We start from the raw sequence: 26,660 nt of genomic DNA on the forward strand, positions 1-26,660 counted from the left end.
CTGGCCATGAAAAGAGAAGGAAAAGACAAGTATACACACATACTTCTGCCTTGGATAAATGGGAGTATCAAGAAACAGAATCGAAAAAAAAAAAAAACAGAGTCAAAGCAGGGTTGAGGGAGAACATGATGAGCTTAGTTTTTTAAATGTTGACTGAGAGAACTGATGGGTGAACCATGCATATAATGTTCAGTATGTTAGTGGATATTCAGGTTAAAGCTCAGTTGTGAGACTAGGCTAAGGGTATAAAGTCAGGAGTTTTCGGGCTTCCCTGGTGGCGCAGTGGTTAAGAGTCCGCCTGCCGATGCAGGGGACACGGGTTTGTGCCCTGGTCCGGGAAGATCCCATATGCTGCGGAGCAGCTGGGCCCGTAAGCCATGGCCGCTGAGTCTCCGCGTCTGGAGCCTGTGCTCCGCAACGGGAGAGGCCACAACAGTGAGAGGCCCGCGTACTGCAAAAAAAAAAAAAAGGAGTTTTCAACACATAGATGGCAACTACAGGGGAAGCCACAATTAAGGATGAGGTCACCTGAATGGATAGAGTAAGACAAGAACACAAATGTGTGGAACACTAACATTTAAGACACAGGCACAGGGTTTGGAACCACAATGGAGAATGAGGAGTCACAGAAGAAGTAGGAAAAGGTCAGAAGAAAGCAAAGCATCATAGAATTCCAGGGAGAATGTCTCAAGAACGATGGCATGGCTAACTTGTCAAATACTGCTGAGGAGACAAGTAAGACTGAGGGGAAAAAGAAAACCACACACACGTCAGGGGTACAAATCCACTGGACTTAACAAGAAGGTTGTTAATTGCCTTGGCAAGGGCCGTTTCAGTAGACTGGCAGGGGTAGTAGCCAGATTAGATTAGTTGATGAGTGTGTGAGAGGTGAGTTGCATGTAGCATTCTTTCAAAAAATTAATTGGCTGTGAAGTAGAAGGCATGCGGTGAGAGAGAAATATTATATAAATGTGTTTTATTTTCTTCTTTTGCCTAAAGTGCTTATCTAAATCTCTGAATGAAGTGTGTTGGGAAACAGATGCTCATACACTGTTGGTAGGACTATAAACTGTCAACCTTTTCAAAGTTCAATAACATAGTATTTATAAAAATTCAAATTCTAGATACCCTTGGGCCAAGCAATTCTACTTCTGACATTAACCTCTAAATATGCGTTTGTCCTTCTTAATGAAGTGTGCAAGAACCTGCAAATACAGCATTGTTTATAATAGCAAAACAGTGGAAACAATCTAAATATCCATTAAAGGGATTAGTTAAAATATGGAAAGTCCATGAAACGGAATGCTCATCCATAAAGTGCTTATAAGCTTGATGCCCAAACCTGTCAATACATCAAGAAAAGAAAACCAAGTTTGATCTCACTCATGCAACCACAAGCAAAAATCCTAAACAAAATCATAGTCAACCAAATCCAGCAGATATAAAAAAGGATGCATCATGACCAAGTTGGATTTATTCTAGGAATGGTGTTGGTTCAACATTTGAATATCAGTCAACTGTAATTCACCACATTCTCCTGGAAGAAACACTATGTGATCATTTCAACAGCTGTAGAAAGAGGATTAGATAAAATTAAACGTCTATTTATGTTAACAACACCATAGAAATAAGCTTCCTCAACCCGATAAAGAGTATATACCAGAAACCTACAGCCCACAATATATCCAGTGGTGAAATACTAGGAACACTCCCTGTAGAGTCAGGAACAGGACAAGTACATCACTATCACACCAACATTCGTGTGGTTAACAGACATGCAAAACACATAGAGGGAATAAGGACTGAAATGTCAGAAACAAAAAAAGTCACTATTTATAGATAACTGTCTAAAACAAAATCCTAGAGAATCTAAAAATTTTAAGAATAAAGTTTGACAAGGCTGATGGATACGAGATGAATATCCAAAATAACTGCACTGTTTCCACCAGCATAAAAGGACTATAAAATACAATTTTAAACAGATACTTATCAGAGGAACAAAAACCATAATACTACAGGAATAAATCTAACAAAAATGTGTATAAAAACCTTTAGGGAGGGCTTCCCTGGTGGCACAGTGGTTGAGAATCTGCCTGCTAATGCAGGGGACACGGGTTCGAGCCCTGGTCTGGGAGGATCCCACATGCCGCGGAGCAACTAGGCCCGTGAGCCGCAACTACTGAGCCTGTGCTTCTGGAGCCTGTGCTCCGCAACGAGAGGCCGCGATAGTGAGAGGCTCGCGCACTGCGATGAAGAGTGGCCCCCTCAAGCCACAACTAGAGAAAGCCCTCGCACAGAAACGAAGATCCAACACAGCAAAAATAAATAAATTAATAATCTCCTACCACCCAACATCTTCTTTAAAAAAAAAAAAAAACACCTTTAGGGAGAAAGATATTCTGAATAAATAGAGATATTCTCCCCCTCAATTTTTTGATAAAACCAGTGTAATTCTAATAAAAATTCCAAGAGGCCTTATCCTGGTATAAACTTAAAATGTATACGGAGGAGGAAAAGCTCAGGAACAGCCAAAAAGATCATGATGAACAATGTGAGGTGGGGTAGGGGTCCTATCCAACCATATATCAAAATTACTTACAAAGTCATATCACACTTTACACCCACTAGACAAACATTGGCAAAGATGTGGAACAAAAGATCTCATACACTGATGGAAGTATAAATTGGTATAATCACTTTGGAAAACAACTGGAACCTCAGAAAGCTAAAGAGCACATGCTCAAACTTATACTAGAACACACCAGAAGACGGTCTGCCCTAGTGGTATGCCAAGGTAGGGCAGGTGGTAATGGAAGGAGTATTTTACCACTGACATTGTTTAGAATTCCCACGACAAGGTGATATTTCTAGCAGATGGACGTTTAGTGGGCTTTATTGCTGGTTTTAAATTCTCAACAGCATTGTACCACCCCCTTGCTGCTTGTACTTGGGATGAACTCTTTGATGTTACTCACTCCCTTACACTAAGAGACGTGTATAAGAATGTTTACATCAGGACCATTAATTCAGGAAAAGTCTATGAACAATCCAGTTAGTTACCAGTGGAGAACTGAGAAGTGAATTATGGTATATTCCTATAACGGAATACTATATAGAATGAAAATGAAATGCATGCAGATCATAATAAGGCTTTTGGGAAAAAGCAAGTCAGAGTAAAGCAGCAATCACCAGATACCATTTTCATAAAGTTCAAAAGTAAGCAAAACTATCTTTTAAGACTTCATACATATATGGTATAGTGAAAAGTAAGACAATGAGGTAGTGGTTCCCTCTGGGTGTTTGGAGAAAGGTGCACAATAGAGCCTTACTGGTGTTGGTAATGCTACCTTTTTTTTAGGTTACATGTTGGACTCCTAGGTATTATTTTATTGCTATTATGATTAACAACTTAAACGTGTATGCATATTCGTTTGTATAAAACAAGTATTTCATCTTTCATAAAGTTTTTAACGAGAACGAGAATAAGAACTCAATGGACAGCACGTGATGAGGCAGTACAGGCAGACTACTCAAGAAGTAGGTTGGTAAGGGACGGGTCAAATAATGGAATCAATGTTCTTTTATTTTTAAAGACCAAGGGACATTTAATTTGTTTGTGGACAAAGGGAAATGGAACTAGAAGCAAAGAATGAAGAAACAGGAAAGAAAAATATCAGGTAGTCAATAAAGGCTGCTGTTTTAATTATGCTCCCTTTGGGTTAATATAACTGGATCTTTGAAAATTAGGAAAGAAGAGATCCTGGAAAAAAGAAACAAAGACAGTTTAGTTTCTTTCCCCAGTAACATAAGAGCAGAGGAGGGGGACAGATCTTAAGCCCTAGCAATCATCCAGAAGTCTCATTTGGCTATGTGATACTAATGTGTCATTTTCCACTACTGTCTTATTTACCACTGCTATCCCAGATCCTATTACTCCTTAGACAATCAGTAATAATTGATGTGCTTAAGCCTTACCTGAAGAATCTGGTCAATAGAGGCAACTGGATGCAACATGATGAATAATATGAAAACATACAAAATAATCAGAGACACAACAAAAAAATCTGAAACAGAAAGTAAAACAATTAAATTAGGGAGTTCCTTTAAATAAAAAGGCACATACTGGTATACTGTCGATCTTAAATTTGGTTTTAAATACTTCTATTCAGGTTGATGAAGTATATAAAATGTGTGCTCTATGATATTTCCTAGAGTATGATACATCATGCAGGCCCAAAGGATTTATTTATGTAATGTGAAAATAATCAGCATTTATAAAAAATATGAGACAGACCTTTATGAATATTTATTTGTGTATCTCACAGATAGATAGCTACTTTATAAGACAACCAAGCCAATCTATAATTCATAAATAGGAGACTAGACTACATATGGCAAAATTAGATTATCATTTAAAACATACATGCAAAGACAACTGATTGTAAAAATGCTGATAACATTTATTCTCAGTATTAGTTATGTTATAATCCTAAACAGAGGCACTCTAAGCTGAACGTAAGTATATTTCTGTTCAGTGAATCCCACTTTTTCATTAATTTCCTCCATGAAAATATTTCCACAGAAAACGCTAGCTAAAACCGAGAAACTGAGTTGATCTGCTGCTTTAAATGTGGGCTAACCCTGTGACTTGCTGTGGTAGGTAGGGATGGTAAATTCCATCCATCAGCACTTTGTATCACTTTCCTAACTCAAAAATAAAACTCCCTGCTCATTTTGTTAACTGTGTACATACATGCATTCACATGCACGTATACAAGCACACCCTTATGTAACAAGCCATGGGAGTGGAGGGGCTCAGAAATAGTCTCAATTATATTGACAGACCCCAACTTTTCCCCCCTTTTTTCTTTGGTCTGGATATTTATTTCTAAGTTCCTATTTGAGGATGGCTTCAAAACTCAAACTTTACTATGACCACATATAACCAAAACTTTATCATGAAGCCTTCAGACTGAGTAAAGAAGTTTAATATACTATTTACAGATTGTAAATGAAGGAAGGGGTCTCAATATTTTTAAATGTGGGAGTCATCTGTAAATATGAAATTTGTTAATCCATCAGTTGGAAACTATAGGCCAACAGTTATTATTCTATAGAAACAATACTGTGTTTTATATATATATATGTTTATTGTTTTATATATATATATTTATTGTTCTAGAAGCTTAGACTGAAAGTTATACTAACATTCATGCCAAAAGTGGGGAAACTCTTTTACTATGAGCCACTGACCAACAGGATGAAAAATTTGGAACCCACTTAGATAAAAAAGAAATTTTTTTCTAGATTTTTATCTTTTCCAACATTCTACTAAATTGCAAACAGGATGGGACTTCCCTGGCGGTCCAGTGGTTAAGACTGCGCTTCCAATGCAGGGGGCGTGGGTTTGATCCCTGGTCAGGGAACTAAGATCCCACATGCTGCGTGGGGTGGCCAAAAAATAAAAATAAAAATTTCACCAAATAATAAAAAATAAATTTCAAACCGGGGATACAACATTCTATTCAATAAATGCAGCAATGAAAGTAATACATGTTATATAGCCATTCAAATATCTATATAGTCAGTTAAAGAAAAAGTGTTCGGAAAGTGCTAGTTGGAAGTACGTGAACACACACACACAAGCACACACACACAAAGGCTAAATCAGAAAAAGGACCAAAAAAAAAAAAAAGTCAGAATATAAATCCCAAAGAAAGACAGAAAGGTTTTGTTTCAATAAAGTAATAGCCCATATTGAATGTTTTTCAACTCCTATTGCATTTTTATAACGATAAGCAAAAACAGACTTGCAATCTAGTCCTGACATGTTACCAGAAAAAAAATTTTTTTTTTACTCAAGCTCAAAAACTTCTTACATCTTACCTCAACAGTATTTCTCAACTCTTCATCTGTCCTTCTCCTATAACCACCCCCTTTGATCACACCTCTAAAAATCTGCCAAGATTTCCATTTGAAGGAAAAAATAAATAATTGAATCTTTCCTTTGTTTAGCTAGGGGAGAAAAAGAGGCACTATTCAAAGGAATCTGACAGGGGAGGTGGATGGCTAGCAGATTTAGATAACCACCAAAATGAAAAAAATCAATAAGGATTTCAACCAAGAATGGAAAACTCAGGGATTCATTTTGGAGAGGTATGAGTTTCTAGTAGACTGTGCTCTCAACTCTGGGATTCTCCTGGCATGGTCAGTGATTCCTTAGTGATCGTACTGAAGTGCAAGGAATGCTCTTCACCAGAAGACAGCTAGCTATCAAAACAAATTCTGTGTTGGTGGTGACTGGCGGCTGAGGGAGAATGTTCCACAAGTTAAAGAATTAGCTTCTATTTCAGATGCTGCCACAAAGCTATGTGAACATCGAGTCATTCAGAGTCAAATTATTTTAACTATAAAATGGGGATATGGTGATGACCCTGGAGGAAACAGTAGATTTAAGTTATTATTACATACATCCCAGCTATGGCATCACAGAATTGTTCTTCTAATGATACCAGTTCCTTTTGATGGAATATGGCATCAAAATAAGGCACCATAAAGGATTTCCTTCATATTCCCCTTAGCTAAGTGACTCAAAAATAAAAACCTACATGGAGTAAATAAATCCGCAATACTTGTCCATGGCTCTGATATATACCTCTCTTGTTCCTTCCTCAAAAATACTAACCAGGACTGCCTGATCTATAACACAGATTTCAAGTCTTTCGTACTTCTATTCCCTCCTTCCTTACTCAGTTACTTGTCTTTCAAAGGCCACCTTATTCTGCAGGGACTCTAGGTATCTGCTCCAACCAATTCAGGCATGGCAGATGAACAGGCAAAAGATACATAGGCCTGGGCTTCCCTGGTGGCGCAGTGGTTGGGAGTCCGCCTGCCGATGCAGGGGACACAGGTTCGTGCCCCGGTCTGGGAAGATCCCACATGCCGCGGAGCGGCTGGGCCTGTGAGCCATGGCCACTGAGTCTGCGCGTCCGGAGCCTGTACTCCGCAACGGGTGAGGCCACAGCAGTGAGAGGCCCGCGTACAGCCAAAAAAAAAGATACATAGGCCTGAACAGGAAGGATACTGGCATGTCAGTAATAATGCCTTCATAAACTGAGAAAGAACCTGGATTTCACAAGCAGTAAATTATAGGGATCAAGTAAAAAAACTGTAGCAAAAATTGAAGCCAGATCTCAAGAAATCACATCTAGTTAAGAGAGAGTGTTAGAACTAAGTCCGTAAGATCATGGCCCCTGAAATGATAGCATAGTCAAACAAGAAAATATAACTGGGCTAAGCTAAAGTTAAAAATGGGTAACCACAGGCTGAAATAAGGTTTTACTTAGATTAATCTGAACCACTAGAAGACAGCAAAAAACTCTATAATGCCTTAAATGCCTAAGATTGAGGTTAATTCTTAAAAATAATCACCTCAAGATAGACTGAATACATTACACTGTTTAGATATTGAGAAGAGCAACTAGCAGGTCCCAGTGAAGACCTGTTAACTGTCTATTGTGCAGGACAAAAGGAAAGGCTAATTAATGTCAGCTCTAGGAAAGCCTTAACCTTTTCCCCACTCTTTTCCATCTATATTTATACTTTACATTGTATATCACTTTATACAGTAATACTTTATTTCTGTCATTTCTTACTTTCTTCTCTACTTTTCCTTCTTTACTACATTCCAAGATCAGGGGACGTCAATGACAGAAAGACAGACAGACAGACAGGATGTGAAAATCACAAAGTATGTATATGTTGACTTTCCTGTTCCTATTGTATTTTCCGGGAGGCATGTTTTAATGACAGCATGCACTTCTGTATGCACTGACAGACATGCACAAGCTGCTTATAGTAAAGACAAAGGTTTTGTGGCTATATTTCTACTAAAATATAAGTTTTAACACGTTTAAAAAAAAAAGTCCAGCCATCAACAACTGAGCTTATTTAAATCAATTTGAAATTAAATAGGAAATCAAAATATTTGAGCCTTTAATTTTTTTGGAAGTTTCCCAAAATAACTTAAAAGATGTGTTTAAAAACTAGGCAACTAATATTCTCTTTCTCTTTCTTAATTGGAGAAGTATGGATAGGGTGGATTTACTTAGATCTCTAAATTAACTTTCCTGGTGCAGCTTGTCTTACTTATTATCAACCAGTCTGAACACCAGTTTTCTTCATGTAAAGAAAGTTTTGTTCTTTGATAGATGTTTTAGCTACCCCTGGGCATGCTCAGTATTTCCTTAAAATTTAAAAATATTGAACTAAAAGTAATAATTAAGGTTGATATACATGTTTTAAGTTCACCTTATAATAAGGTAACTTAAGTTATGAAGTTCTCTTAAAAGTACAGTGATAAACCTTCTATGCAAGGCTTTTTGTCCCCCATGGTTTTAATATGACTCTCAGTCATACAGCCTCCATTTATTAGATAAGAAATATCAGTTCTTTTTAAAAAAGAGAAAAATCAGATTTCAATTATTATCAGCACTTACATTTTTAAACAGTCTTACCTGTCCAAAATATAAAGTAATAAAACCTTCCCTACAAATCAGAGGATAGAAGTAAAGACTAAATAAGAAAACATATGTGAATATGCTTTGTTAACTCTAACATGAGAGAGAGATGTGAGTAGCTATCACCCCTGTAACACACCAAAACCTGTGGCCTGACATTCTGCCAACTAGAACACTGGCATTTCTTTACAGCAAAAGAATAACTACTACTCATCCCAAGATACTGCAAAAGTCTACAGTTTTATGTGAAAAAAAATTTAAGTTATTCCATATATGAATTAGTACAGTCTCAAATTTTTAAAACTAGCAATTTACATATAGTGAATAATTTTTCCCCCCTAAAACCCTAATTGTAATCAATCAAAATATGCTATCTCCTATTGCCACAGGCAGACAAGCTTACATAGGCACAAGCCTCCATTCTACTGGCCCCTTAAGTGTGGTGGATGCAAAGGTGACAGAAATGAAGAATTCCAGGTGAACACTGGCTGGAACAGTGTCAAAAATGAGAAAAGACAGCTGGTGCTATGCAGACCACCCAGAAGGAAAGTATAATACCCACTGTTCCAACTGAGGAACCTCTGTTCCTGCTTCTAATTCTAACTCTCCTTGCAATGGGCTGTAAAAATAAAAGTTGGAGCCAGAAGTAATAGGATGTGAAAACCAGGAATGTTTAGAACTGCTGGCTTTAATTTTAAACTTAGGGTGGCAGCTACCATGAGAATAAAACAAGACAGTAAACATCTAAATCACTAGGTTCATTCTATTTGTGAAGATCTATTTTACTTTGAAAGGACAGTTTTAACTCTACTCTTGCATTACTTTTAAAGAAGGGAAGCAGGATGGGAATCACAATAAATGCCAAACTTACAATTCTTGTAGCAAGGTTGCCTGAAGGGTTTTCCTTTTGAAAAGGCAATTGCCACTATGAGGTACTGAAAACTGGAGATAAAAAACACTGTGGTATTTTCATAATTTTCTATATTATGTCTATCAGGATTGGTTTCATTGTACGAATGTGAAGAATTCCCATATAGGCTTCCTGTTGTATTAAAAGCTTCCTGTGTACTAAAACACACACAAAAGATTTTATATTAGTAAACACAATATGTTTCCCAAAGGAAACCAGTTTTTCTTTCTAGTCACATTCCAATCAATTAAAAAATTACAAGAAAGTAAGAAACTTCATTAATTAATAAGCCTCTCTTACTTAACCCTTTCCCCATTCTTTAAATTTGGGGAGTAATATTAGCATAGTAAAGGTAAACAGACCTTGTGTAATTGATTAAAATAATGTTATCATAATTTGTGAACTGGAAAACACTCTGCCCATAAACAAATAAAAGACCCACTTAATAGCTTTACTTAAATTTTTTTAGGTTTTAAATGTCGTTTCCCAAACTGGGGATAGAGAAGTTAGGAACACAAACATTCTGGGTTTAGAACAGACCCTAGTGATTAATTTCAACTTTCTTATTTTACAGATAAGGAAAGCAAGGCTCAGCAGCAAATTAAGAAACTGGTCCAATGTCCCCATCTTGGTAGTGATTAGGACCTGGCCTGACCACCTTCCTACAGATAAAGTCAAATACAGGCCAAATTATTTAAGTGCTTAGTCAAGCTGCATGCAATTTTTACATAAATTTTAAACTTATTTTTGCATGCATATATATTACATACATTTTACACATACTTTTTAATGGATTGACCAACTTACTCTGAATGTGGATGCGATTCCTTATACCACGTCTGCTGCTTGACCCAAAAAAACCCCAAAGATTGAAATCCAATGCAGATGATAATCTGAGACAAGACGGAGAAGAGAAGAGCCCCAGATATAAGACCTGAAGGTGGTCTTTGTGCCACAAGTTCCTTCCAGGCAGGATTTAAACTCACTACATTGAGAAGAAAGAGAGGAAAGGTTTATATCTAAATTCATCTGTCAGATTCATTTGGGAACATTTAGGGAAAAAAAAACCTGTTTTTCTCTAACAAATATTTAGCATGAAAAATGTCCAAAAAACAAGCCAGATGCTATACATATCTAAATAATCTGTAAAAGTAAACAATTTAGGCTTTTTCAAAAATGGCTCAGGAGTACTTTTTACATTAGTCTATTGAAACTCAAAGGAAACACTAGTACAAGTAAAAAGAATAGTAAATATTAGCATATATCATCACCACCCTTGTATGTTTATTTCTGAATCTTTAATTGCAAAGCTACAGCTAAAATAATACATATTTCCTCCTCTTAAAAAGATATTAACAAAGGTTTGAAGCTATATAAACATAACAGTAACATAAAAAAAAAGGCTCTGATCGCTTATTAAGGTGTTCCACCAAGTTTCTCCACTGTAGTGTTTCTAATTTTTCTCTTTGTAATTAATAAGTAATTTGTAGAAAGATACTAAGACTGTGTAAAAATCCTGTTCCTTATCAACTTTCATTCACTAGTTGTAGCATCCACTAAAGACTGTCAAACTCAGTGGTTCTCAACCAAAGTGATTTTGGCCCCCAGAGAACATATGGGAATGTCTGGAGATATTTCTGGGTGTCACAAATGGGGGAGTGTTACTGGCATCCAGTGGGTAGAGGCCAGAGATACTGGTAAGCATCCTATGACACACACAATAGTCCCCCACAGTGAAGACGCAGCCGGCCTAAGATGTCAGTAAGACAAGGGTCTTTCCATAGTATAAGCCAATCATTCCTTCTGTATTATTAGTTAGCATTTTACTGTAAGGAAGAGCTTTCCCTTCTCTCCCAATCACTTATTTATTTCCACTATGGACTTATGAATTTTCATTTGATTAAATAGATCATATCTCATTACCATTATCATTTATTTTGATGTTAACATCACCAATACTGAAACAAATCAACATCTTGTCTCCTTATATGATGTACTCAGGAGGACACAGCATCACTTCTTTGGTATTCCTGCCAAGAATGCATAGCCTGAGTCTAATGAGAATACATCAGACAAACTCGGGTAACTGGATTATCTTCTTTCATAAATGTCAACGTCAAGAAGCTCCCCCCACAAAAGGCTGACATACTATTCTGGATTAAAGATGACGAAAGAGATATGATAACTAAATGAAATTAATGAGCCTACACTAGATCCTGGACTAGGGGGGCGAAATAGGTATAAGGGACCTTACTGGAACACATAACAAAACCTGAATATGGGTATGGATTAGGTAAAATTCTATCAGTGTTAAATTTCTTGATCATTATAACTGTGTTTAGCTGTATAAGAAAATGACTTTGTTTAGGGCAATATATACTAAAACATTCAGAGGCAAAGGGTCATGATAACATAAACATATTCTCAAATATTTCAGAAAAAAATGGAGAAAGAATAAAACAAACGGGGCAAAATATAAATAACCACTAATAAAAGAACATACTTACAGGGAAAATGGAGAGATATGCACTGTGTTACAACTGTTCATGTAAATTTACCAAAGTTTAATAAGCCACATCAGAATTTCATATGCTTTAAAAACAATAACAAAGCAAAATACTCACTTGTAAATACCACTACCAAAATGATTGCCAGATCAATGAAGAGAAACTGGAAGTCTCCTAGGTTACTTAAGATCTAGAGAAGGGATTTTTTTAAAATAGTTAGTGTTCAGGAACTATTTTTATAGCACCACTTTTATACCATTTCCCCCTGGTTTTATTAGATTTTTCCTCCCTGGTTTTAAATGACAACTTCAAAATGACACTTGGACATGCTTAAAAATTGAACAGATTTGCCTTTAAATTAGTGAAATATAACATATTTGCAAAATTCAATTTAATATATTAGTATAAAAAGTAGCTCCAAAAAATTCATTCAATAAAAACTTTAAAAGTTTTTTGGCAAAAAGAAAACACAAACTTCTACTCACAAAATTTAGACATTCTTGAAAATTAGTATCCTGAAGCTTCCTTAATATCTAACACCACCCCGCCTGATACTTTCCACAAATGGTAAAAGGGGATAGTTTCACAAAGACTCCTTGGGATCTCACCAATGTTCATTTAGAGAAAAATCTAAAGTGAGATCACTTCAACTACAAAACCTATGGAGTACCTAGGGATATCACTTGTTTATACAAGTCCTAAAACTACAGCTGAAACATCTTTTCTCATTCTGGCCTTTCCTTATAAATGGATAGCAAAGTTAACTGCAATTCTAAAGTATGTCACACCTTGACATTTTGAAGAGTTCTTAAAAAGATGTCCAATCTGCACTAAAGGCAAAAAAAGAATACAATCATCTTTCATTCACAAGGCCGAATCCACAGTTAAGGAAAATGCTCTTCCAGATTAATGAGATTTTCAATTTGCTACTCAAAATATAGTAAACTAAAGGAATATTTACAGATGCTAGTTATTTAAGTTCCACAATTAATGGATGCATTCAAACTGAAATATATATGCTCAATATCTTAATTTAAATACCATCTCTGTTAGCAATGTCAGTACTCACAGAATACAGTAGAGTAACACTGAAGTACTGTATAATGCTGTACAAAGCCATAAATTTAAACACACAGAAGGAAGTCATTAAAGCAGCACGGCCTTCCCTGTGAAAACAAATGTTGGCATGTGAACAGAAGTTTTCTAAATGCCTCCTCCAAACCACAATTATATCTTGACAGATGAACATCAACATTCAACCGTTACAACAAAGCACTTTTCTTACCAAAAGAACTTAGCCAAAGTAGAACTGGAAGAAATGAGCAGTAGCAATCAATCTGTTGCTAGAGAGTTATAGATCAAATACACTAACATACCATTAAAACAAATTCAAATTACTTTCTATGACTTTTTTTTTTTCTATATTCTTAGAGCAAGCTACAAAAAGATAATGGGAAGTTTTTCAATGTATACTACCTGATAAGGTTTGGCACACAGGAAATACTAGGAGTTTTGGAGGTAAAGGGAGATGCCACCGAAGCCTCGAGCTCTGATAAGGAAATGCCTCCATGTGCCCTCTTCAGAGCCTAATGGTTTGAAGAATAAAATTACTTGCGTTTTGTGCATGTGATTTAGGCCACAGAAAGAACTACAAATCACAAAATCTATACTTACACCACAATCATTTGCCCCATCACCGCACATCCCAACAAAGTAACTAAGAAACAAAAATTATGTTAAGATTTTGATTAATTTCTAAAAACATACAACTTTTAACTTAAGATTTCCTCCAACACAGTATTTTGAAGAGCTGACAGACCCCGATTCCCCCAGTGGGACTAATGAATTTTTTCATTACAATGACCACAGGCATGCTGCTTTGCGAACAGCACCAGCCTGCAAGTCAAATGACCTGGGTCACTGCTCCAGTACTGTCACAAGATGGGCAACCATTAGTTTATCATTTTGGCATCTCAGTTTCCTAATGTTTAGAGCAAAGATTGGGCCTGCCTAGTCTTTAGTACGCTTACTTTTAAGGCTATCAGTAAAGATTTCTCCCTTAAAAACTTGAAACATAATTAGTTACTAAAAGTATAACATCACTTCTATCATTCAAGAGTGAAGGATATCCTCACGGATATCACGTAGAAAAGGAATGGTGGATATTGTACTTTACCTAAATAAATAAGCAGATGAGCCTCTTTTAAAGAGGCACTTACCTATCTTACAGGTGACAAGTTTATATACATGAAATATTAGTTACTTTTCTTGTTTTGAAAACAAAACTACAATTCAAAAAAAACAGGGAATTCCCTGGCGATCCAGTGGTTAGGACACTGTGCTTCCACTGCAGGGGGCACGGGTTCGATCCCTGGTCAGGGAACTGAGATCCTGCATGCCTCGCAGCAGGGCCCCCAAAAAAACCAAAACAAAAACAAAATCCACCAATACTTACTCTACATTTTGCAATGCTTCTACTAACTGTGTCTTCTGATCGGGTGCCATACGAGCAAACACAGTGCCATGTAGCATCAACTGGAAAAGATATAAATTTCTTTAAAATACTGTTCACAGTGTATTTGTATGAACACATACATAACCCAAATCACTAACCTTAGGAACAAGGTCTTGAAAATGTTCCAGTATCACCGAAAATGATTTTCCATTCATTGCAAAGTGATAACGAGTCACCTGAAGATCCTCTAAGTTATCATGGACCAATTTAACTGGAATAGCCTGTGTATAAGACATTCAGAACAATATTTAGCCAAACCAAGTAACACAATCCTATTTTAAATATATTTGATCCAAAACTAAATTCTTTCATTTGATGTTTTACACAAGACAACTGAATGTTTAACATTTATTGAAAGTAAAAGAAAATTCAGTTTTAAGGTAATCTGTCTATATTGTTTATTTAAAAAATAAAACTTAAGGAAGGCTAAATATCAGCTTCGGTTTGAAATGATCCATGAGCTAAACATTATGGATCACTTGCATCATTCACCACTACTTTTAAAATAGGATAAGTATCTGGGATTCTTATACTTTAAAACTGTGCTTCTCAACTTTGGCTAAATATCAAAATTTAAACACTGAGAGACCTACATCTGCCCCAGTCCTAATGAATCAGTCTCTGAGGAGATGGCCCAGGCTTCTGTTTTTGTTGAGTTTTTGTTGTGTTTTTAATGCACATTTTTTCAGAATAAATTAAAACAAGCAAGTTTTGTAAAAGAAAATTCTACTTGATATTACCTCTGAGTCAATTGCTGATGAATCACTACTCTGTGTTAGGGTGTCTGCATAATGCCAATTTATCTTGGCAACTTTCCCATCCTTTGGAGGTAATGCTTCAGCAATAATAACTTTATCCTGAGGTAGTATCATTCCACAGTCTCTGGCCACAGAGACAGCAGTCAACATGTTGTCACCTAATTTTCAAAATATTGAAAATACATTAACATTACAACAGAAACATGAATGCATTAAACAACAAGAATCTTACTGAGAATCTACTACAGTCCCCATTACTGGGCTGGGCAAAATGAAGTCAATGTATGGTCCTTACTCTTGGAGTTTAAAAATAATAAAATCAGGATATATATATATATCAAAAGAAGCCTCAAATAATTCAAAAGCACATAGATACTAAACATTCAGAACATTCTCACCCACAATTTTTAAAGACAAATACAGTCTCAATCTTTCTGAGTCATGGACTAGTGGTACCCATTCAACGCCTGGCACAGTGCTCAATAAATATTGTTGAAATAACCTGGGAGTGACTGGTAATCTGTTCAAGAATATGAGAGTAGCATCACAGAAAAAACTGAGTTACAAAAGTAAGATTACACAAAACAAAAAGATAAGCAAAGTAACAAGAATACAATCTTTATAAGATATAAAGAGAAGCAAGATAGACAACTTCTCAGTCACGAAAGGAAAGAACTAAAGACACTGTAAAGACAAGATCAAGAGAGGAAAATGCAGATGTACAGGAGAAGCAGGCAAAGGTCTGGGGAGCCCACTGCTACCAGAATGGAAGGGCACGATTGTCTCTTCCTTCAATTCCCACACACTATTTCCAAGCGTGTCTTCCTATGACCTGACAGATCCTTGAGACACAATGCCATATTCTGTCCGGGGCAGGAAAACAAGGGCCAGTGATACAGACAAAGTGCTCTGAAGCAGGATCATGAGAACCAAGAACTGCTGGGATGCTAATAAACTTGGTTACTTGAGCTATCTGGTAATAAGTATGGTATTAGATGGATCTCAGAGTCTAAAACATAAAAATGTACACAAGCTTTTTCCATATGTCTTACTGTACACGTAAATGCCATAAAGTGAATATCTTAAATGTGATTATTTACTAAGAAAAAAACACTTTAAGAGCTGCCACAATTTCATATGACTAAGAAAGGAATTATCTAATATTATCCACAGTATGATAAACTGTTGATCATAACAGTATGATAAACACCAGGAGAATCATTTAGATGTAGCAGTCAAGAAAGAAACCAAAAAATGGCTCTTTTCACTGTTACACACAAACAATGATAAATGTACTATCTTATATATAAAAATATAATTATAACAAATATCTATTAATCATTTTCCATGTATGTGGCACAGTTCTAAAAATTACAGACAGTCTCAAAATAAGTAAATCATATTCTTAACCCTCAAGAATCTTATATTCTAATAGAGAAAACAAATCTACAAATAACTAACACAAGGCAGAGTAAAACAACTGCTATAAGAAATATATGATTAAAGAGAGATAACAAAAAAGAGCAGTTAAATATTTACAGTGTGCCTTTCACTACTGTATTATACTTATTATATACAGATTTGCTAGACCTCCAAAGTGTATTGTAAAGTTGTCCTCTATCTTGGAAAAGTATTCAGAGCTGAAATAGGGCAATGTAAGATGGAGCAACTATATAATAAATTTAATTACCTGAGTTATAGGATAATAGTGTGGTATTAGATGGAGCTATATATCAACAGTAATAAGTATGCTTTTATAACTAACTCATCATTCCTCAATATTAGATAACCTGAACTCTAAGAGTCATACTCGATTTTTTTCTGTGTCCTTTTATAAAGTCTAACCTGTGACCATGACAGTGCGAATGTTGGCTTTATGCAAATCTTCAAGTACTGCAGGGGTTTCTCGCTTTAATTTGTTCTGCATTATTATTAATCCCATAAAATCCATGTTGTTCTCAATGGCATCTCTGCAGAAAAAGAAATTTTAACATAATGATTTAGTCAAGAGAACAAGTATTTGTTCATTTTATGTTGATAAGGCAATTTAAAATAGCCAAAAATTATAAATTAAAACATTTTATATGCTGAATAAACCATAAATGTATAAGTTTATGAGTTCAATCTCAATGAACTTAAATCTGAAAAAACAATTCCCAAGAAATACATTTTGAAATTAAATTTTACCCTTGAAACATGGGCATATAAAGATCCTTAGGAAATGTATACCTTTGTCTAAGACACTAAATACTTCTAGTACTAAGGAATATTCATCTTGTATCCTACCTACAAAATGAATGACCATAAAATATATCTATTTTTTACCGTTCCCCATCGAATATACTCTAATTTAAATGTTAAGAGAAAAGGAAAAACTGTACACAGGCACATTCAATAGTTATACTGGATTCATTATCAAGTCTTTGAGGAATTTTATAAAACTCTTGATCAAATTCTTGATGCTGGAAGCGTGATACAAAAACTATTAGTAGTCCAACAATGAGATCTACTCAGGATCCAGAGATGGGTCTTTTAGAATATTAATATTCAATAGTTATCAAGATGCTATTTCTTCAAATAGTTGATCATCTACTGTGCACCGAGTAGTACACTCATCACTGGGAGGTCAAAGATGAAAAGGCATGATCTCTACTCTCAAGACCCTTTTGTGGGGAAACAGACATGCAAGCAAAGGGATTATGCAAAAATAATATGTGCTTCAGCACTACAATGGAGATGAAGTCTGTTCAGTGACAGCTGCATTCTTAAAAAATCTAAAGCTATCAAAATTATATCACAGAAATATTCTTTTCAATAGTGAAAATGGGGTTTGAAGATAGGGGCCAAAATTTCAGACTTGCAATAACCAAATGGTTTTTCTACACAAAATTCAAAATAAGGGTGCTTAAGTAAACAGCGACAAAATCTAAACATCTTTGAAATTATATAATTACACAATGAGTGGTAAAGATATTAGAAGAATAGTTAGAAAACTTAATATGAATTATCCTGCTGGTGGTAACAGGAGAAATAAGCCTTGAAGCCTGAAAATGCAATTCAAAGCACAAAGCTGTACCGATGTGAAACTACTGGGTCAAAGCTCTGTAACCATTTTCCTCTGAGGTTCTAGTTTCTGGCTGCAGCTGGTTTCCTAACTCTACTAGGAATGATACAGGTCATGGAAATCTTGCCCTCTAGTTAATGAACAGTACAATATTCAATTCAAGATATGCAGGTTCAAGCTGTAAGAGAAATGCCAAAACCTGTTCCTACAGGTAGAATGGAAACACAGAGAAGATCCTGGTTGAAAGATGAGGAAGGGGAGTAGAGAGAGAGAAGGGTTGATAGGGAGGGTAGGGTATTCTGCACAGACGGAACAGCCTGTCCAAGGCACAGAAGGATGCCTGAAAGACAGGCTCAAGAACCATAGGCAACTCAGTTCTCAGTCTTTAAGGTGGGGGAGGAGAGGTGGTAAAAGGCAAAACCGTAGAGAAAGACAACCCTTCATGTTCCCTTCGTAGGAATTAGGGTATGATATTTTACACGTGTGGCTCCCAATCACACGTATGCATGCATCAGATCATTTGGTTGCCGCTGTCTTTTTTTTTTAAACGTCCCTGCTTAGACCAAATTCCCCCAGTATTCTGTTTTAATAGGTAGAATTCCTAAAGTTGTTTTTACTTTTAGTTATTATTTGGCTATCCACTCCACTCCTTTAGTCCTCATCCAGAAAAACAGGATTGTACTATAAACACTGTCCTACCCTTTTCACATAATGCGCTTAGAATAATTAACAGAAGTATTAATACTTCAGGATTTAACCACTATCATATCATGTTATTTATACTATTTAAATTTGAACCTTATGCTCACATAGAAATATTTCTTTAGGCTGGATTCCTAGAACTGCACTTGCTGGGTCAAATTGTATAAGCAAGTTGAGATTTTGATCGGTACTATGCATGTTATTTACAATAGTGCAGTAGCAGTATGTTGTTAAAATTTTCTCAAGCCTTCTCTAACACTTGATATCATCAATCTTTTCAATTCTGTAAACCTTAAGAAAGAAGTCATGTCTTGCTGTGGTTTAATTCTGTAGTTCCCCAAGACTGAAGTGTCTTATCACTTTCATGTGTTCAGTGGCCATTTGCATGTCTTTTTCTGATAATTAGCTGTTTGAATCATTTACTTTTTTTTTTTTAACTAAGTATGTATTCTGTTGTTTATTTCCTGATTCATATTCTTGCTTGTGAACTCCGCCAGTAGATGATGGGGAGCTATTTATAAGAATTCCAGGTAGAAGACTAGTATTAGATTTGAATGTTAAAGAGCTCTCTGTAGATATAGTGTGGTACACAGATTAGATATAGGAAAGACTGGACTAAAGAGCTGAGTCCCTGAATTAGAGACAATGGCAGCAGGGCAGGGATGTGAGAAGAAAAGTCTGTTTGATAGGCAGAATTAGCAGGATAGCCAATAAATATTTCTTTCTGCTTACAAAATGCTAGGTACCCCGTGAAATATTCCTAAACAAAAGTGTTATCTTCAAAAGGTCGGTCTGTTATCAGTTATAGTAAAAGTGACAATCCTTGAATGTGAAACCCATAGCTATAACTGGAAGTAAACGTGACACTGGTAATGGCCATCTGACCTTTGCGGGTGAGGGTGGGAGGGTGTGGTTATTGTGACTCATGATACTTGGTTTCAGCTACTGGGCAAAAGCAAGTACAGGTGACCCTTGAACAACACAAGTTTGAACTGTGTGGGTCCACTTACACACAGATTTTTTTCAATAAATACTACAGTACTACAAAATTCACAGTTGAATCCGTGAGGCAGGTCCTGGAGCCAATCCCCTACAAATACCAAGGAGTAACTGTAGATCACTGGGGAAAAATAAACTTCTGTAGAATTATGTTTACCAAAAACATAATTATGTTCCTAAAACATGCCTGACACATAGCAGGCACTCAATAAATATCTAACAAATAAACTAAAAGTAGTTCCAGAGGGACTTCCCTGGTAGCGCAGTGGTTAAGAACCCGCCTGCCAATGCAGGAGACACAGGTTCAAGCCCTGGTCTGGGAAGATCCCACATGCCACAGAGTAACAAAGCCCGTTCTCACAACTACTGAGCCTGCGCTCTAGAGCCCGCAAGCCACAACTACTGAGCCCGTGTGCCTAGAGCCTGTGCTCCCCAACAAGAGAAGCCACCATGATGAGAAGCCTGCACACCACAACGAAGAGTAGCCCCCGTTCGCCACGACTAGAGAAAGCCCGCGCGCAGCAACGAAGACCCAACACGGCCAAAAAATAAATAAATAAATATTTTAAAGGTAAGGTAGCTTTAAAAAAATAAAAGTAGTTCCAGAGAGTTGTACTTTTATCTCAACTGCCTAAAACAAACATTGAACTGTTACATATTTGCATATATCCAATAAATATTTAATAAATAAATAGTAATTGAATATAAATTATTGTACAAGACTTTTATAAACATAAGTGATGCTTTATTGGAAAAGCTGTAGAAAAACCATTCACCAACCTTACCTGCTAATATTCTGCACTTTATGCCATGTCAGTTTTGACTCCAATTTTCTGTGTGCAAGAGCAATCACACGGAAGCCCTGTTTGGTGTAATTTTCTAAAACTTTTTCAAAATCAACAGGAACTTTTAAGAAGGAGAAAATAAAGGTCATTAGTAGGATTGTGACTACAAGCTTACACAAATAACAGAATCTCACTCAAAGCCTAGCTGCTTCCTTACCTGTTTCAGGTTTACAAAGACTGGCAATGACCTCCGGCGCCCCTTTCACGTAGGCGTCCATCTTCCTGTCCCCTAGCACCCTCGCAACCACACTCATACGTTGCAAAGCAGAAGAAAATGGGAACTGGCGAACAATTCCTATCTCATAAATAGCCTATGTAATTTCAAAAGATGCACAAACCATTTATTATTTTTTAAGAATTAAAACAGATACACAAGTATATCTACTATACCTCAATTTAAAAAAAAAATTTTTTTAAAAGATATACTTAGGTAACAAGTAAACATTCTTCACTTACTGGAAGTTCAAACAGCTCCTAAAAATAAAACAAGACGAAAAGAATAAAGTAATAGTATAAATTAAGTCCATTAACACACTCAAGCTAAAAAAATTTTAACTACACATCCACAAAACATTATTTGGAAAACAGTAAGGAATTCGGAGTATTTCAAAGTCAGGTTTTAAGATTGCTTCTTTACCACCTCCCATTTCTTAAAAAAGTATATTCTTGAGTATTTTAAAACATTCTGCTATCCTAGAAATATTAAAATATTAAGTTCTAACATAAACTAATAGGAACATATTTAAAAATTACCCTAAAAATAAAGCCTTTCACATATTATTTTTATTAAGTCCCAGGAATACAGATGCAATTTAAAAGTCTTAACCACCATGCATCTAAATCACAAGGCACTAAGCCACTCAGTATATAGGAAAAAAGTAATAGTACTGAGAATTGAATCTCAATGTTTTACACAGAAGGCCTGCAACATACCAGGTGTAGTTTCTGATAAATGCAGTAAACATATTCATATCTCTATTAGAGTTAGAAAAAGGACATGTGACTTCATCTTCCAGCAATATTTTAAAATGAGGACAAAATGTGAGCACCAACAGTATTATCTAGCTTAAAACAATTCTGCACCATTTCTTGGTTTCCTGCAGGTGTAGATTCAGGAAGCAGCTGTTTTGGGGGACGAACCACAGTGGGCATAATTCGATTATGAAGTGCTGTTTCCTCTTCAGTTGCTTCTTCCAGAATCTGAAAGGAAAATATTCAAAGTATTGATCCATGAAATTCATAAATTCAATTCACTGGTTCCATTTTAAAATGAAATATTACGGCTATCTTCAGTTAAGTTAAAAAAAAAAAGTAAAACAATATATAAACAAAGCTAGTTAGTTAAAGTCCTAGCAACTCATGGCAGAGGGGAGACAGAGATTAGTAAAGAAATAGAGAAAAACTTCTCTAATTTTGCTCCTACAACCAGTTGAGTTTAAAGACTACTTCTGCAAGATAAAGAAGGTCCTTGCAGTTCCAAAAATTGTCAGTCTATCATCCAGGGATTCCTTTCTGCCAACAGAAGAGGATTCAAAAATATGTGGAACTCAGATACGGTTAGCAGAACCACTGGGTCAAGAGCACTCTGAGGAACAAAGATGTGAATTTAGTTTCCCCACCTTGAATATGTCTAATTAAAGTACTACTATCCTAACTCCTTGAAATTTAATTTTAAAATATTTCTGGTGAAAAATTCTATCAAAAACTTGTATTAAATACACGCACATGACAATACAACTAATTTGGCTCTATAAGTGAAGGAATCATCAACGGGAAAATGAAGGGGAAGAGAGCTGTGTCCAATTTACACAGTTCTTAAGAAACATTTTAACACCTTACATGGTATTAATCACATAAAATAATAGTAGTGCCCAGTTATGTAAAAACATTCCATAGATACTCTGTGGTAAGATCAAGCATCTCAGAGTCAAAAAAGCATGCTATTATACAAACTTACTTATTTAAACCCACTTTTTGAAAGATTCACATACAGAACAAAAAATCTACTGAAAATCTATTCAGTTGGAGAACGGCTTTAGAGAATATCAGAGATGAATCAGCTGTACTTTGTTCTACTCCTTATAAATGAAGTGGGTCTCCTTTAAGGAATTAAATTTAATGAGTATTTACTGTGGGCTTTCAGAAAGTGGCAGAGTACTTCTTCACTCATCTCCCTCCCTTTCAAAATACTAACAACACACACAAAAAGAAACAACCCTGTAAAAGTAAACAGAAAGCAAAGCAAGGAGACTGAAACATATTGATGGATACAGCAATGAAGGAAATAGTAGCCCAGAATAAACACAAAAGGACATACAGGAGAGGTGGGAACATTTCTTATCAGCCAGAATAGCTGAGCAAAGCAAAAAGAAACAAAAAAACCCCCCAAAAAACCCAGGAGTCATGCTCTACAGATACGAACTACCTACCTGAGAGGAGGAAGGGCTGCTAATATGAGGGGCAGCATTCCAGAGTACTGCATGTGCAAGCATTGGGGGAGTGGGCGGGGAAAGCAACCTAAAGACTACTTCTGCTCCCCTGAAACTGAAGAATGCCTGCTGAAGGGGCCCCACCCTCAGTACACAACAGGCTCCCCCAGTCAGCCTTCCCATTCAGGGAAGACACTTCTCAGGCAAACAGACCAACATACATATGAACAAGGATGAAAACCTTGTTGCAGCTACCCAGAACTATCAAATCAGACCCTCATTCTTAAATATAAAAGTACCATCAAGATGCATAATGAAAACCAAAAGCATGAAGGAGATGTCAATGACACCTCAATTTTTTCTAAAAGCATAAAGGAGAAGATTAATATAGGAAGCGGGGGAAGAAAACCTGACCCAGAGAAAATTAAAAATTCAGAAGCAAGAAAGGAACTTTAAAAACAAACTGTTATTACATCTATAAAAGAAGAACAGAGAAAACAAACCAGAGAACACAAGCGAGCACTCAGAAATTAAAATAATCAAGGACAAAACAAACAGAACGAAGTGAACAGACAGAAACCTCTGCGCAGGCGTGTGTGCGTGTGTGAGAGTAAGGACACAGGAAGTAGTACATGGATGGGGACAAAAGAGCACTGAAGACACATGCCCACTCTATACTTCTGCCCTATGCCCAACGAACTGTGTCACTGAGATCTTCTTACTGACTTAGACCTACTGCCTCAAGATACTGATACCTGCTTTCTCTTGTAAACATGAAGCGGGGCCCTGAGCAGGTCATCCTCTATTAAAGGTCGTTTGAATGAGTCAATTTTACTAAAACAGACTTTTTAGACAATTATAAATATCTCTCCAGCGATGTAACTTTAGAAATTACAGGGCTTCCCTGGTGGCGCAGTGGATGGGAATCTGCCTGCCAATGCAGGGGACACGGGTTCTATCCCTGGTCCGGGAAGATCCCACATGCCATGGAGCAACTAAGCCTGTGAGCCACAACTACTGAGCCTGCGCTGTGGAGCCCGCGAGCCACAACTACTGAAGCCCACGTGCCTGGAGCCTGTGCTCTGCAACAAGAGAAGCCGCCGCAATGAGAAGCCCGCACACCGCAATGAAGAGTGGCCCCCGCTCGCCGCAGCTGGAGAAAGCCCATGCGCAGCAACAAAGACCCAATGCAGCCAAAATAAAAAAAAATTTAAAAATAAATAAATTAATTAAAAAAAAGAAATTACATAGTTCCTTTTATGGTACAAGACAGACCACTGTCAAAACAATGTGAAGAAACAATTCTTTGCAAGTTAATTTTTACTATTTTCCTAAAGTTAATTAATTGTACTTTAAAACACTGAACTTACCCATCCAATGGCTTCAAACATCTTCAAATCAAGTGGATCGCCAGAAAGCACTCCTTCAATTTTTGTAAGTGAATGACAAGTAGCCATACAAGCGACAAACTGAGACTTTACCAACATCTCATTGCAAACCTTTTCTTCTGGCAAAAGAAAACTATATAGAAAATTCACTGAATTAGATTCATAAATCCCAAGACTGAAGACAATAGTCTAACAGGACTTTTCAGGTTTTATTATTTTAAAAAGTAGAAATAAAATGTTTGCATTTATGCATGTATTAATTTTCACTATAGATTTTGACATTCAAAAACATTTTCTTCCATGAAAATTATTATACATGACTACAATACACTATTACCTTAGATTCTGAATAACTAGACCAGACATTAACAGTATAGAAAATGCTACATACTAAACAATAATTAAAACTCCTGCCTATGGACACATGGCAAATTAGAACACATAAAAACTCTCTTGTAAAAACATAAAATGAATGTGTAACGCCATTACCTTTCAAATGCAAAACTGGGCTCATAAGAAAGAAAAGGAAAATTTCAAGTGCCAGGAACAGTGAAAGGAAAACCAGAGGGGTGTGACCTTAAACAGATGCTGTGACTGTCTGGGGGAAAAGGAAGAGGGAGGAGAGCCATCTCAGTACCCTTAAGGCCTTGGGTTTTAATAACCACACGGGGAACAGGAGACAAAGTTGTGGCCACATACAAAGTGGGGAGTTGGAACGGAGAATATCCCTCTCACCTAAGACAGCCAGTGCTCTGGAAGAGCTACACCCTTGGAAAAAGAGTATACTAGAAAAAATTTACCCACAGACAAAGGCATAACTAAGAATAAGCTTACCTCTTTTCCCCCACCCAAAATTCAAGAAAACAGTTAATATCTATATAACATATTTACTATGCATTAGGCACTGTTCCGAGAACTTTAAATTTATTTGACTCCTCTCATCCTTATACCACAGGAAGGTGTTTTATTATCCCCATTTTACAGATGAGAAAACCGAAGCAGAGTGCTTAAGTGACTTGCCAAGTCACAGCATATAAGTGGCAAAGCAAGGATTCAAACACAAGAGGTCTGGTGTAAGTACGTAAACTCTAAACCATTACGCTACTCAGGATGGCATTTGGGCTTGAATGTATGTTACTGCCTGGCCTAGAAATCCCCAAGTTATGAAAGTAACATTACAGCTTGTCTGGCACCACTGACACTACTTTTGGCCAAAGTCTAAACTCTCTAGAGAGGAGCTCCCACAACACAGCCACAAAGGAGACTCACAGAAAAATCCTGCTAAGGATGAGTCCATAATTTAAAAATGAACCAGGAAACAATTCTCACGACTCAACAGACAAAACAAAGACCGAATTAGAATCCCATAAACTTGAGATAATAGAATGGCAATCTGAAAGAATGCAAAGAAGGCATTTTAAAATTACAGACTTAGAAAAAGAACAAGACACCATGGCGGGGAAAAGGGGAGAGGCAGATTTGGAAAGAACCAAATGAAATTTCTTGTCCAGGGTATGGTTAGGATTCCCAGATGGAGAGAAAACAAAGAATGGGGGAAAAGCCATAATGGAACAGAAAAAGGCTGCAAATTTTCCAGAATTTAGGAAAAGCATGAATCTTTGGAATCTAGAAGCAAAATGAGTACCGCACAAAGAAAAAGATCATGGTAAAACTGCAGAAATCAAGCATAAAGAAGTATTTTTTTAAATAAAGTAGAAAAAAAATTACTAAAGAAGACTAAGACTTCTCAGTAGCAATAACAGAAGAAGTTAGGAAAAATGGAATAACACCTCCAAGGTGCTGAGGGAACACAGCTGTCAACCTAGGAATCTATACAGTTACACCATCATTCACGAGAGAGAACGAAACAAAGAACTACTAATGAATGTGGTTACAGAAGATGGCAATTTAATCCAGAGGAATGGGATACATGAAGCAACGGTTAGCAAAGGTATCCGTAAACCTAGGTAAATCCTTGCATGCAGACTGTATAAAACCAAAATCATAATCATAAAATGTTATGC

At 36.4% G+C, this 26,660-nt stretch overlaps 1 protein-coding gene across 5 annotated transcripts in view; it reads right to left on the reverse strand.

Moving 5' to 3' along the window:
- ATP13A3 (ATPase 13A3) overlaps window positions 1–26,660 on the reverse strand; it is a 79,548-nt gene that overhangs the window by 13,773 nt on the left and 39,115 nt on the right. For 3 of the 5 annotated variants that reach the window (XM_082655687.1, XM_082655688.1, XM_082655686.1), the window contains 16 exons: window positions 24,619–24,769; window positions 21,903–22,019; window positions 21,276–21,293; window positions 20,977–21,130; window positions 20,760–20,880; window positions 17,055–17,179; window positions 15,192–15,367; window positions 14,550–14,672; window positions 14,392–14,471; window positions 13,611–13,653; window positions 13,413–13,522; window positions 13,006–13,102; window positions 12,054–12,126; window positions 10,237–10,414; window positions 9,391–9,587; window positions 3,976–4,064 (listed from right to left, as the gene is read on the reverse strand). In XM_082655687.1, the coding sequence (XP_082511813.1) occupies window positions 3,976–4,064; window positions 9,391–9,587; window positions 10,237–10,414; window positions 12,054–12,126; window positions 13,006–13,102; window positions 13,413–13,522; window positions 13,611–13,653; window positions 14,392–14,471; window positions 14,550–14,672; window positions 15,192–15,367; window positions 17,055–17,179; window positions 20,760–20,880; window positions 20,977–21,130; window positions 21,276–21,293; window positions 21,903–22,019; window positions 24,619–24,769 (1,852 nt within the window). The remainder of the gene's footprint in view (window positions 1–3,975; window positions 4,065–9,390; window positions 9,588–10,236; window positions 10,415–12,053; window positions 12,127–13,005; window positions 13,103–13,412; window positions 13,523–13,610; window positions 13,654–14,391; window positions 14,472–14,549; window positions 14,673–15,191; window positions 15,368–17,054; window positions 17,180–20,759; window positions 20,881–20,976; window positions 21,131–21,275; window positions 21,294–21,902; window positions 22,020–24,618; window positions 24,770–26,660) is intronic. The other 2 variants (XR_014296832.1, XR_014296833.1) reach the window with 1 other exon arrangement.

This window comes from Grampus griseus, assembly GCF_964374135.1.
Source record: "Grampus griseus genome assembly, chromosome: 5".
In the NCBI taxonomy this organism is placed as follows: domain Eukaryota; kingdom Metazoa; phylum Chordata; class Mammalia; order Artiodactyla; family Delphinidae; genus Grampus; species Grampus griseus.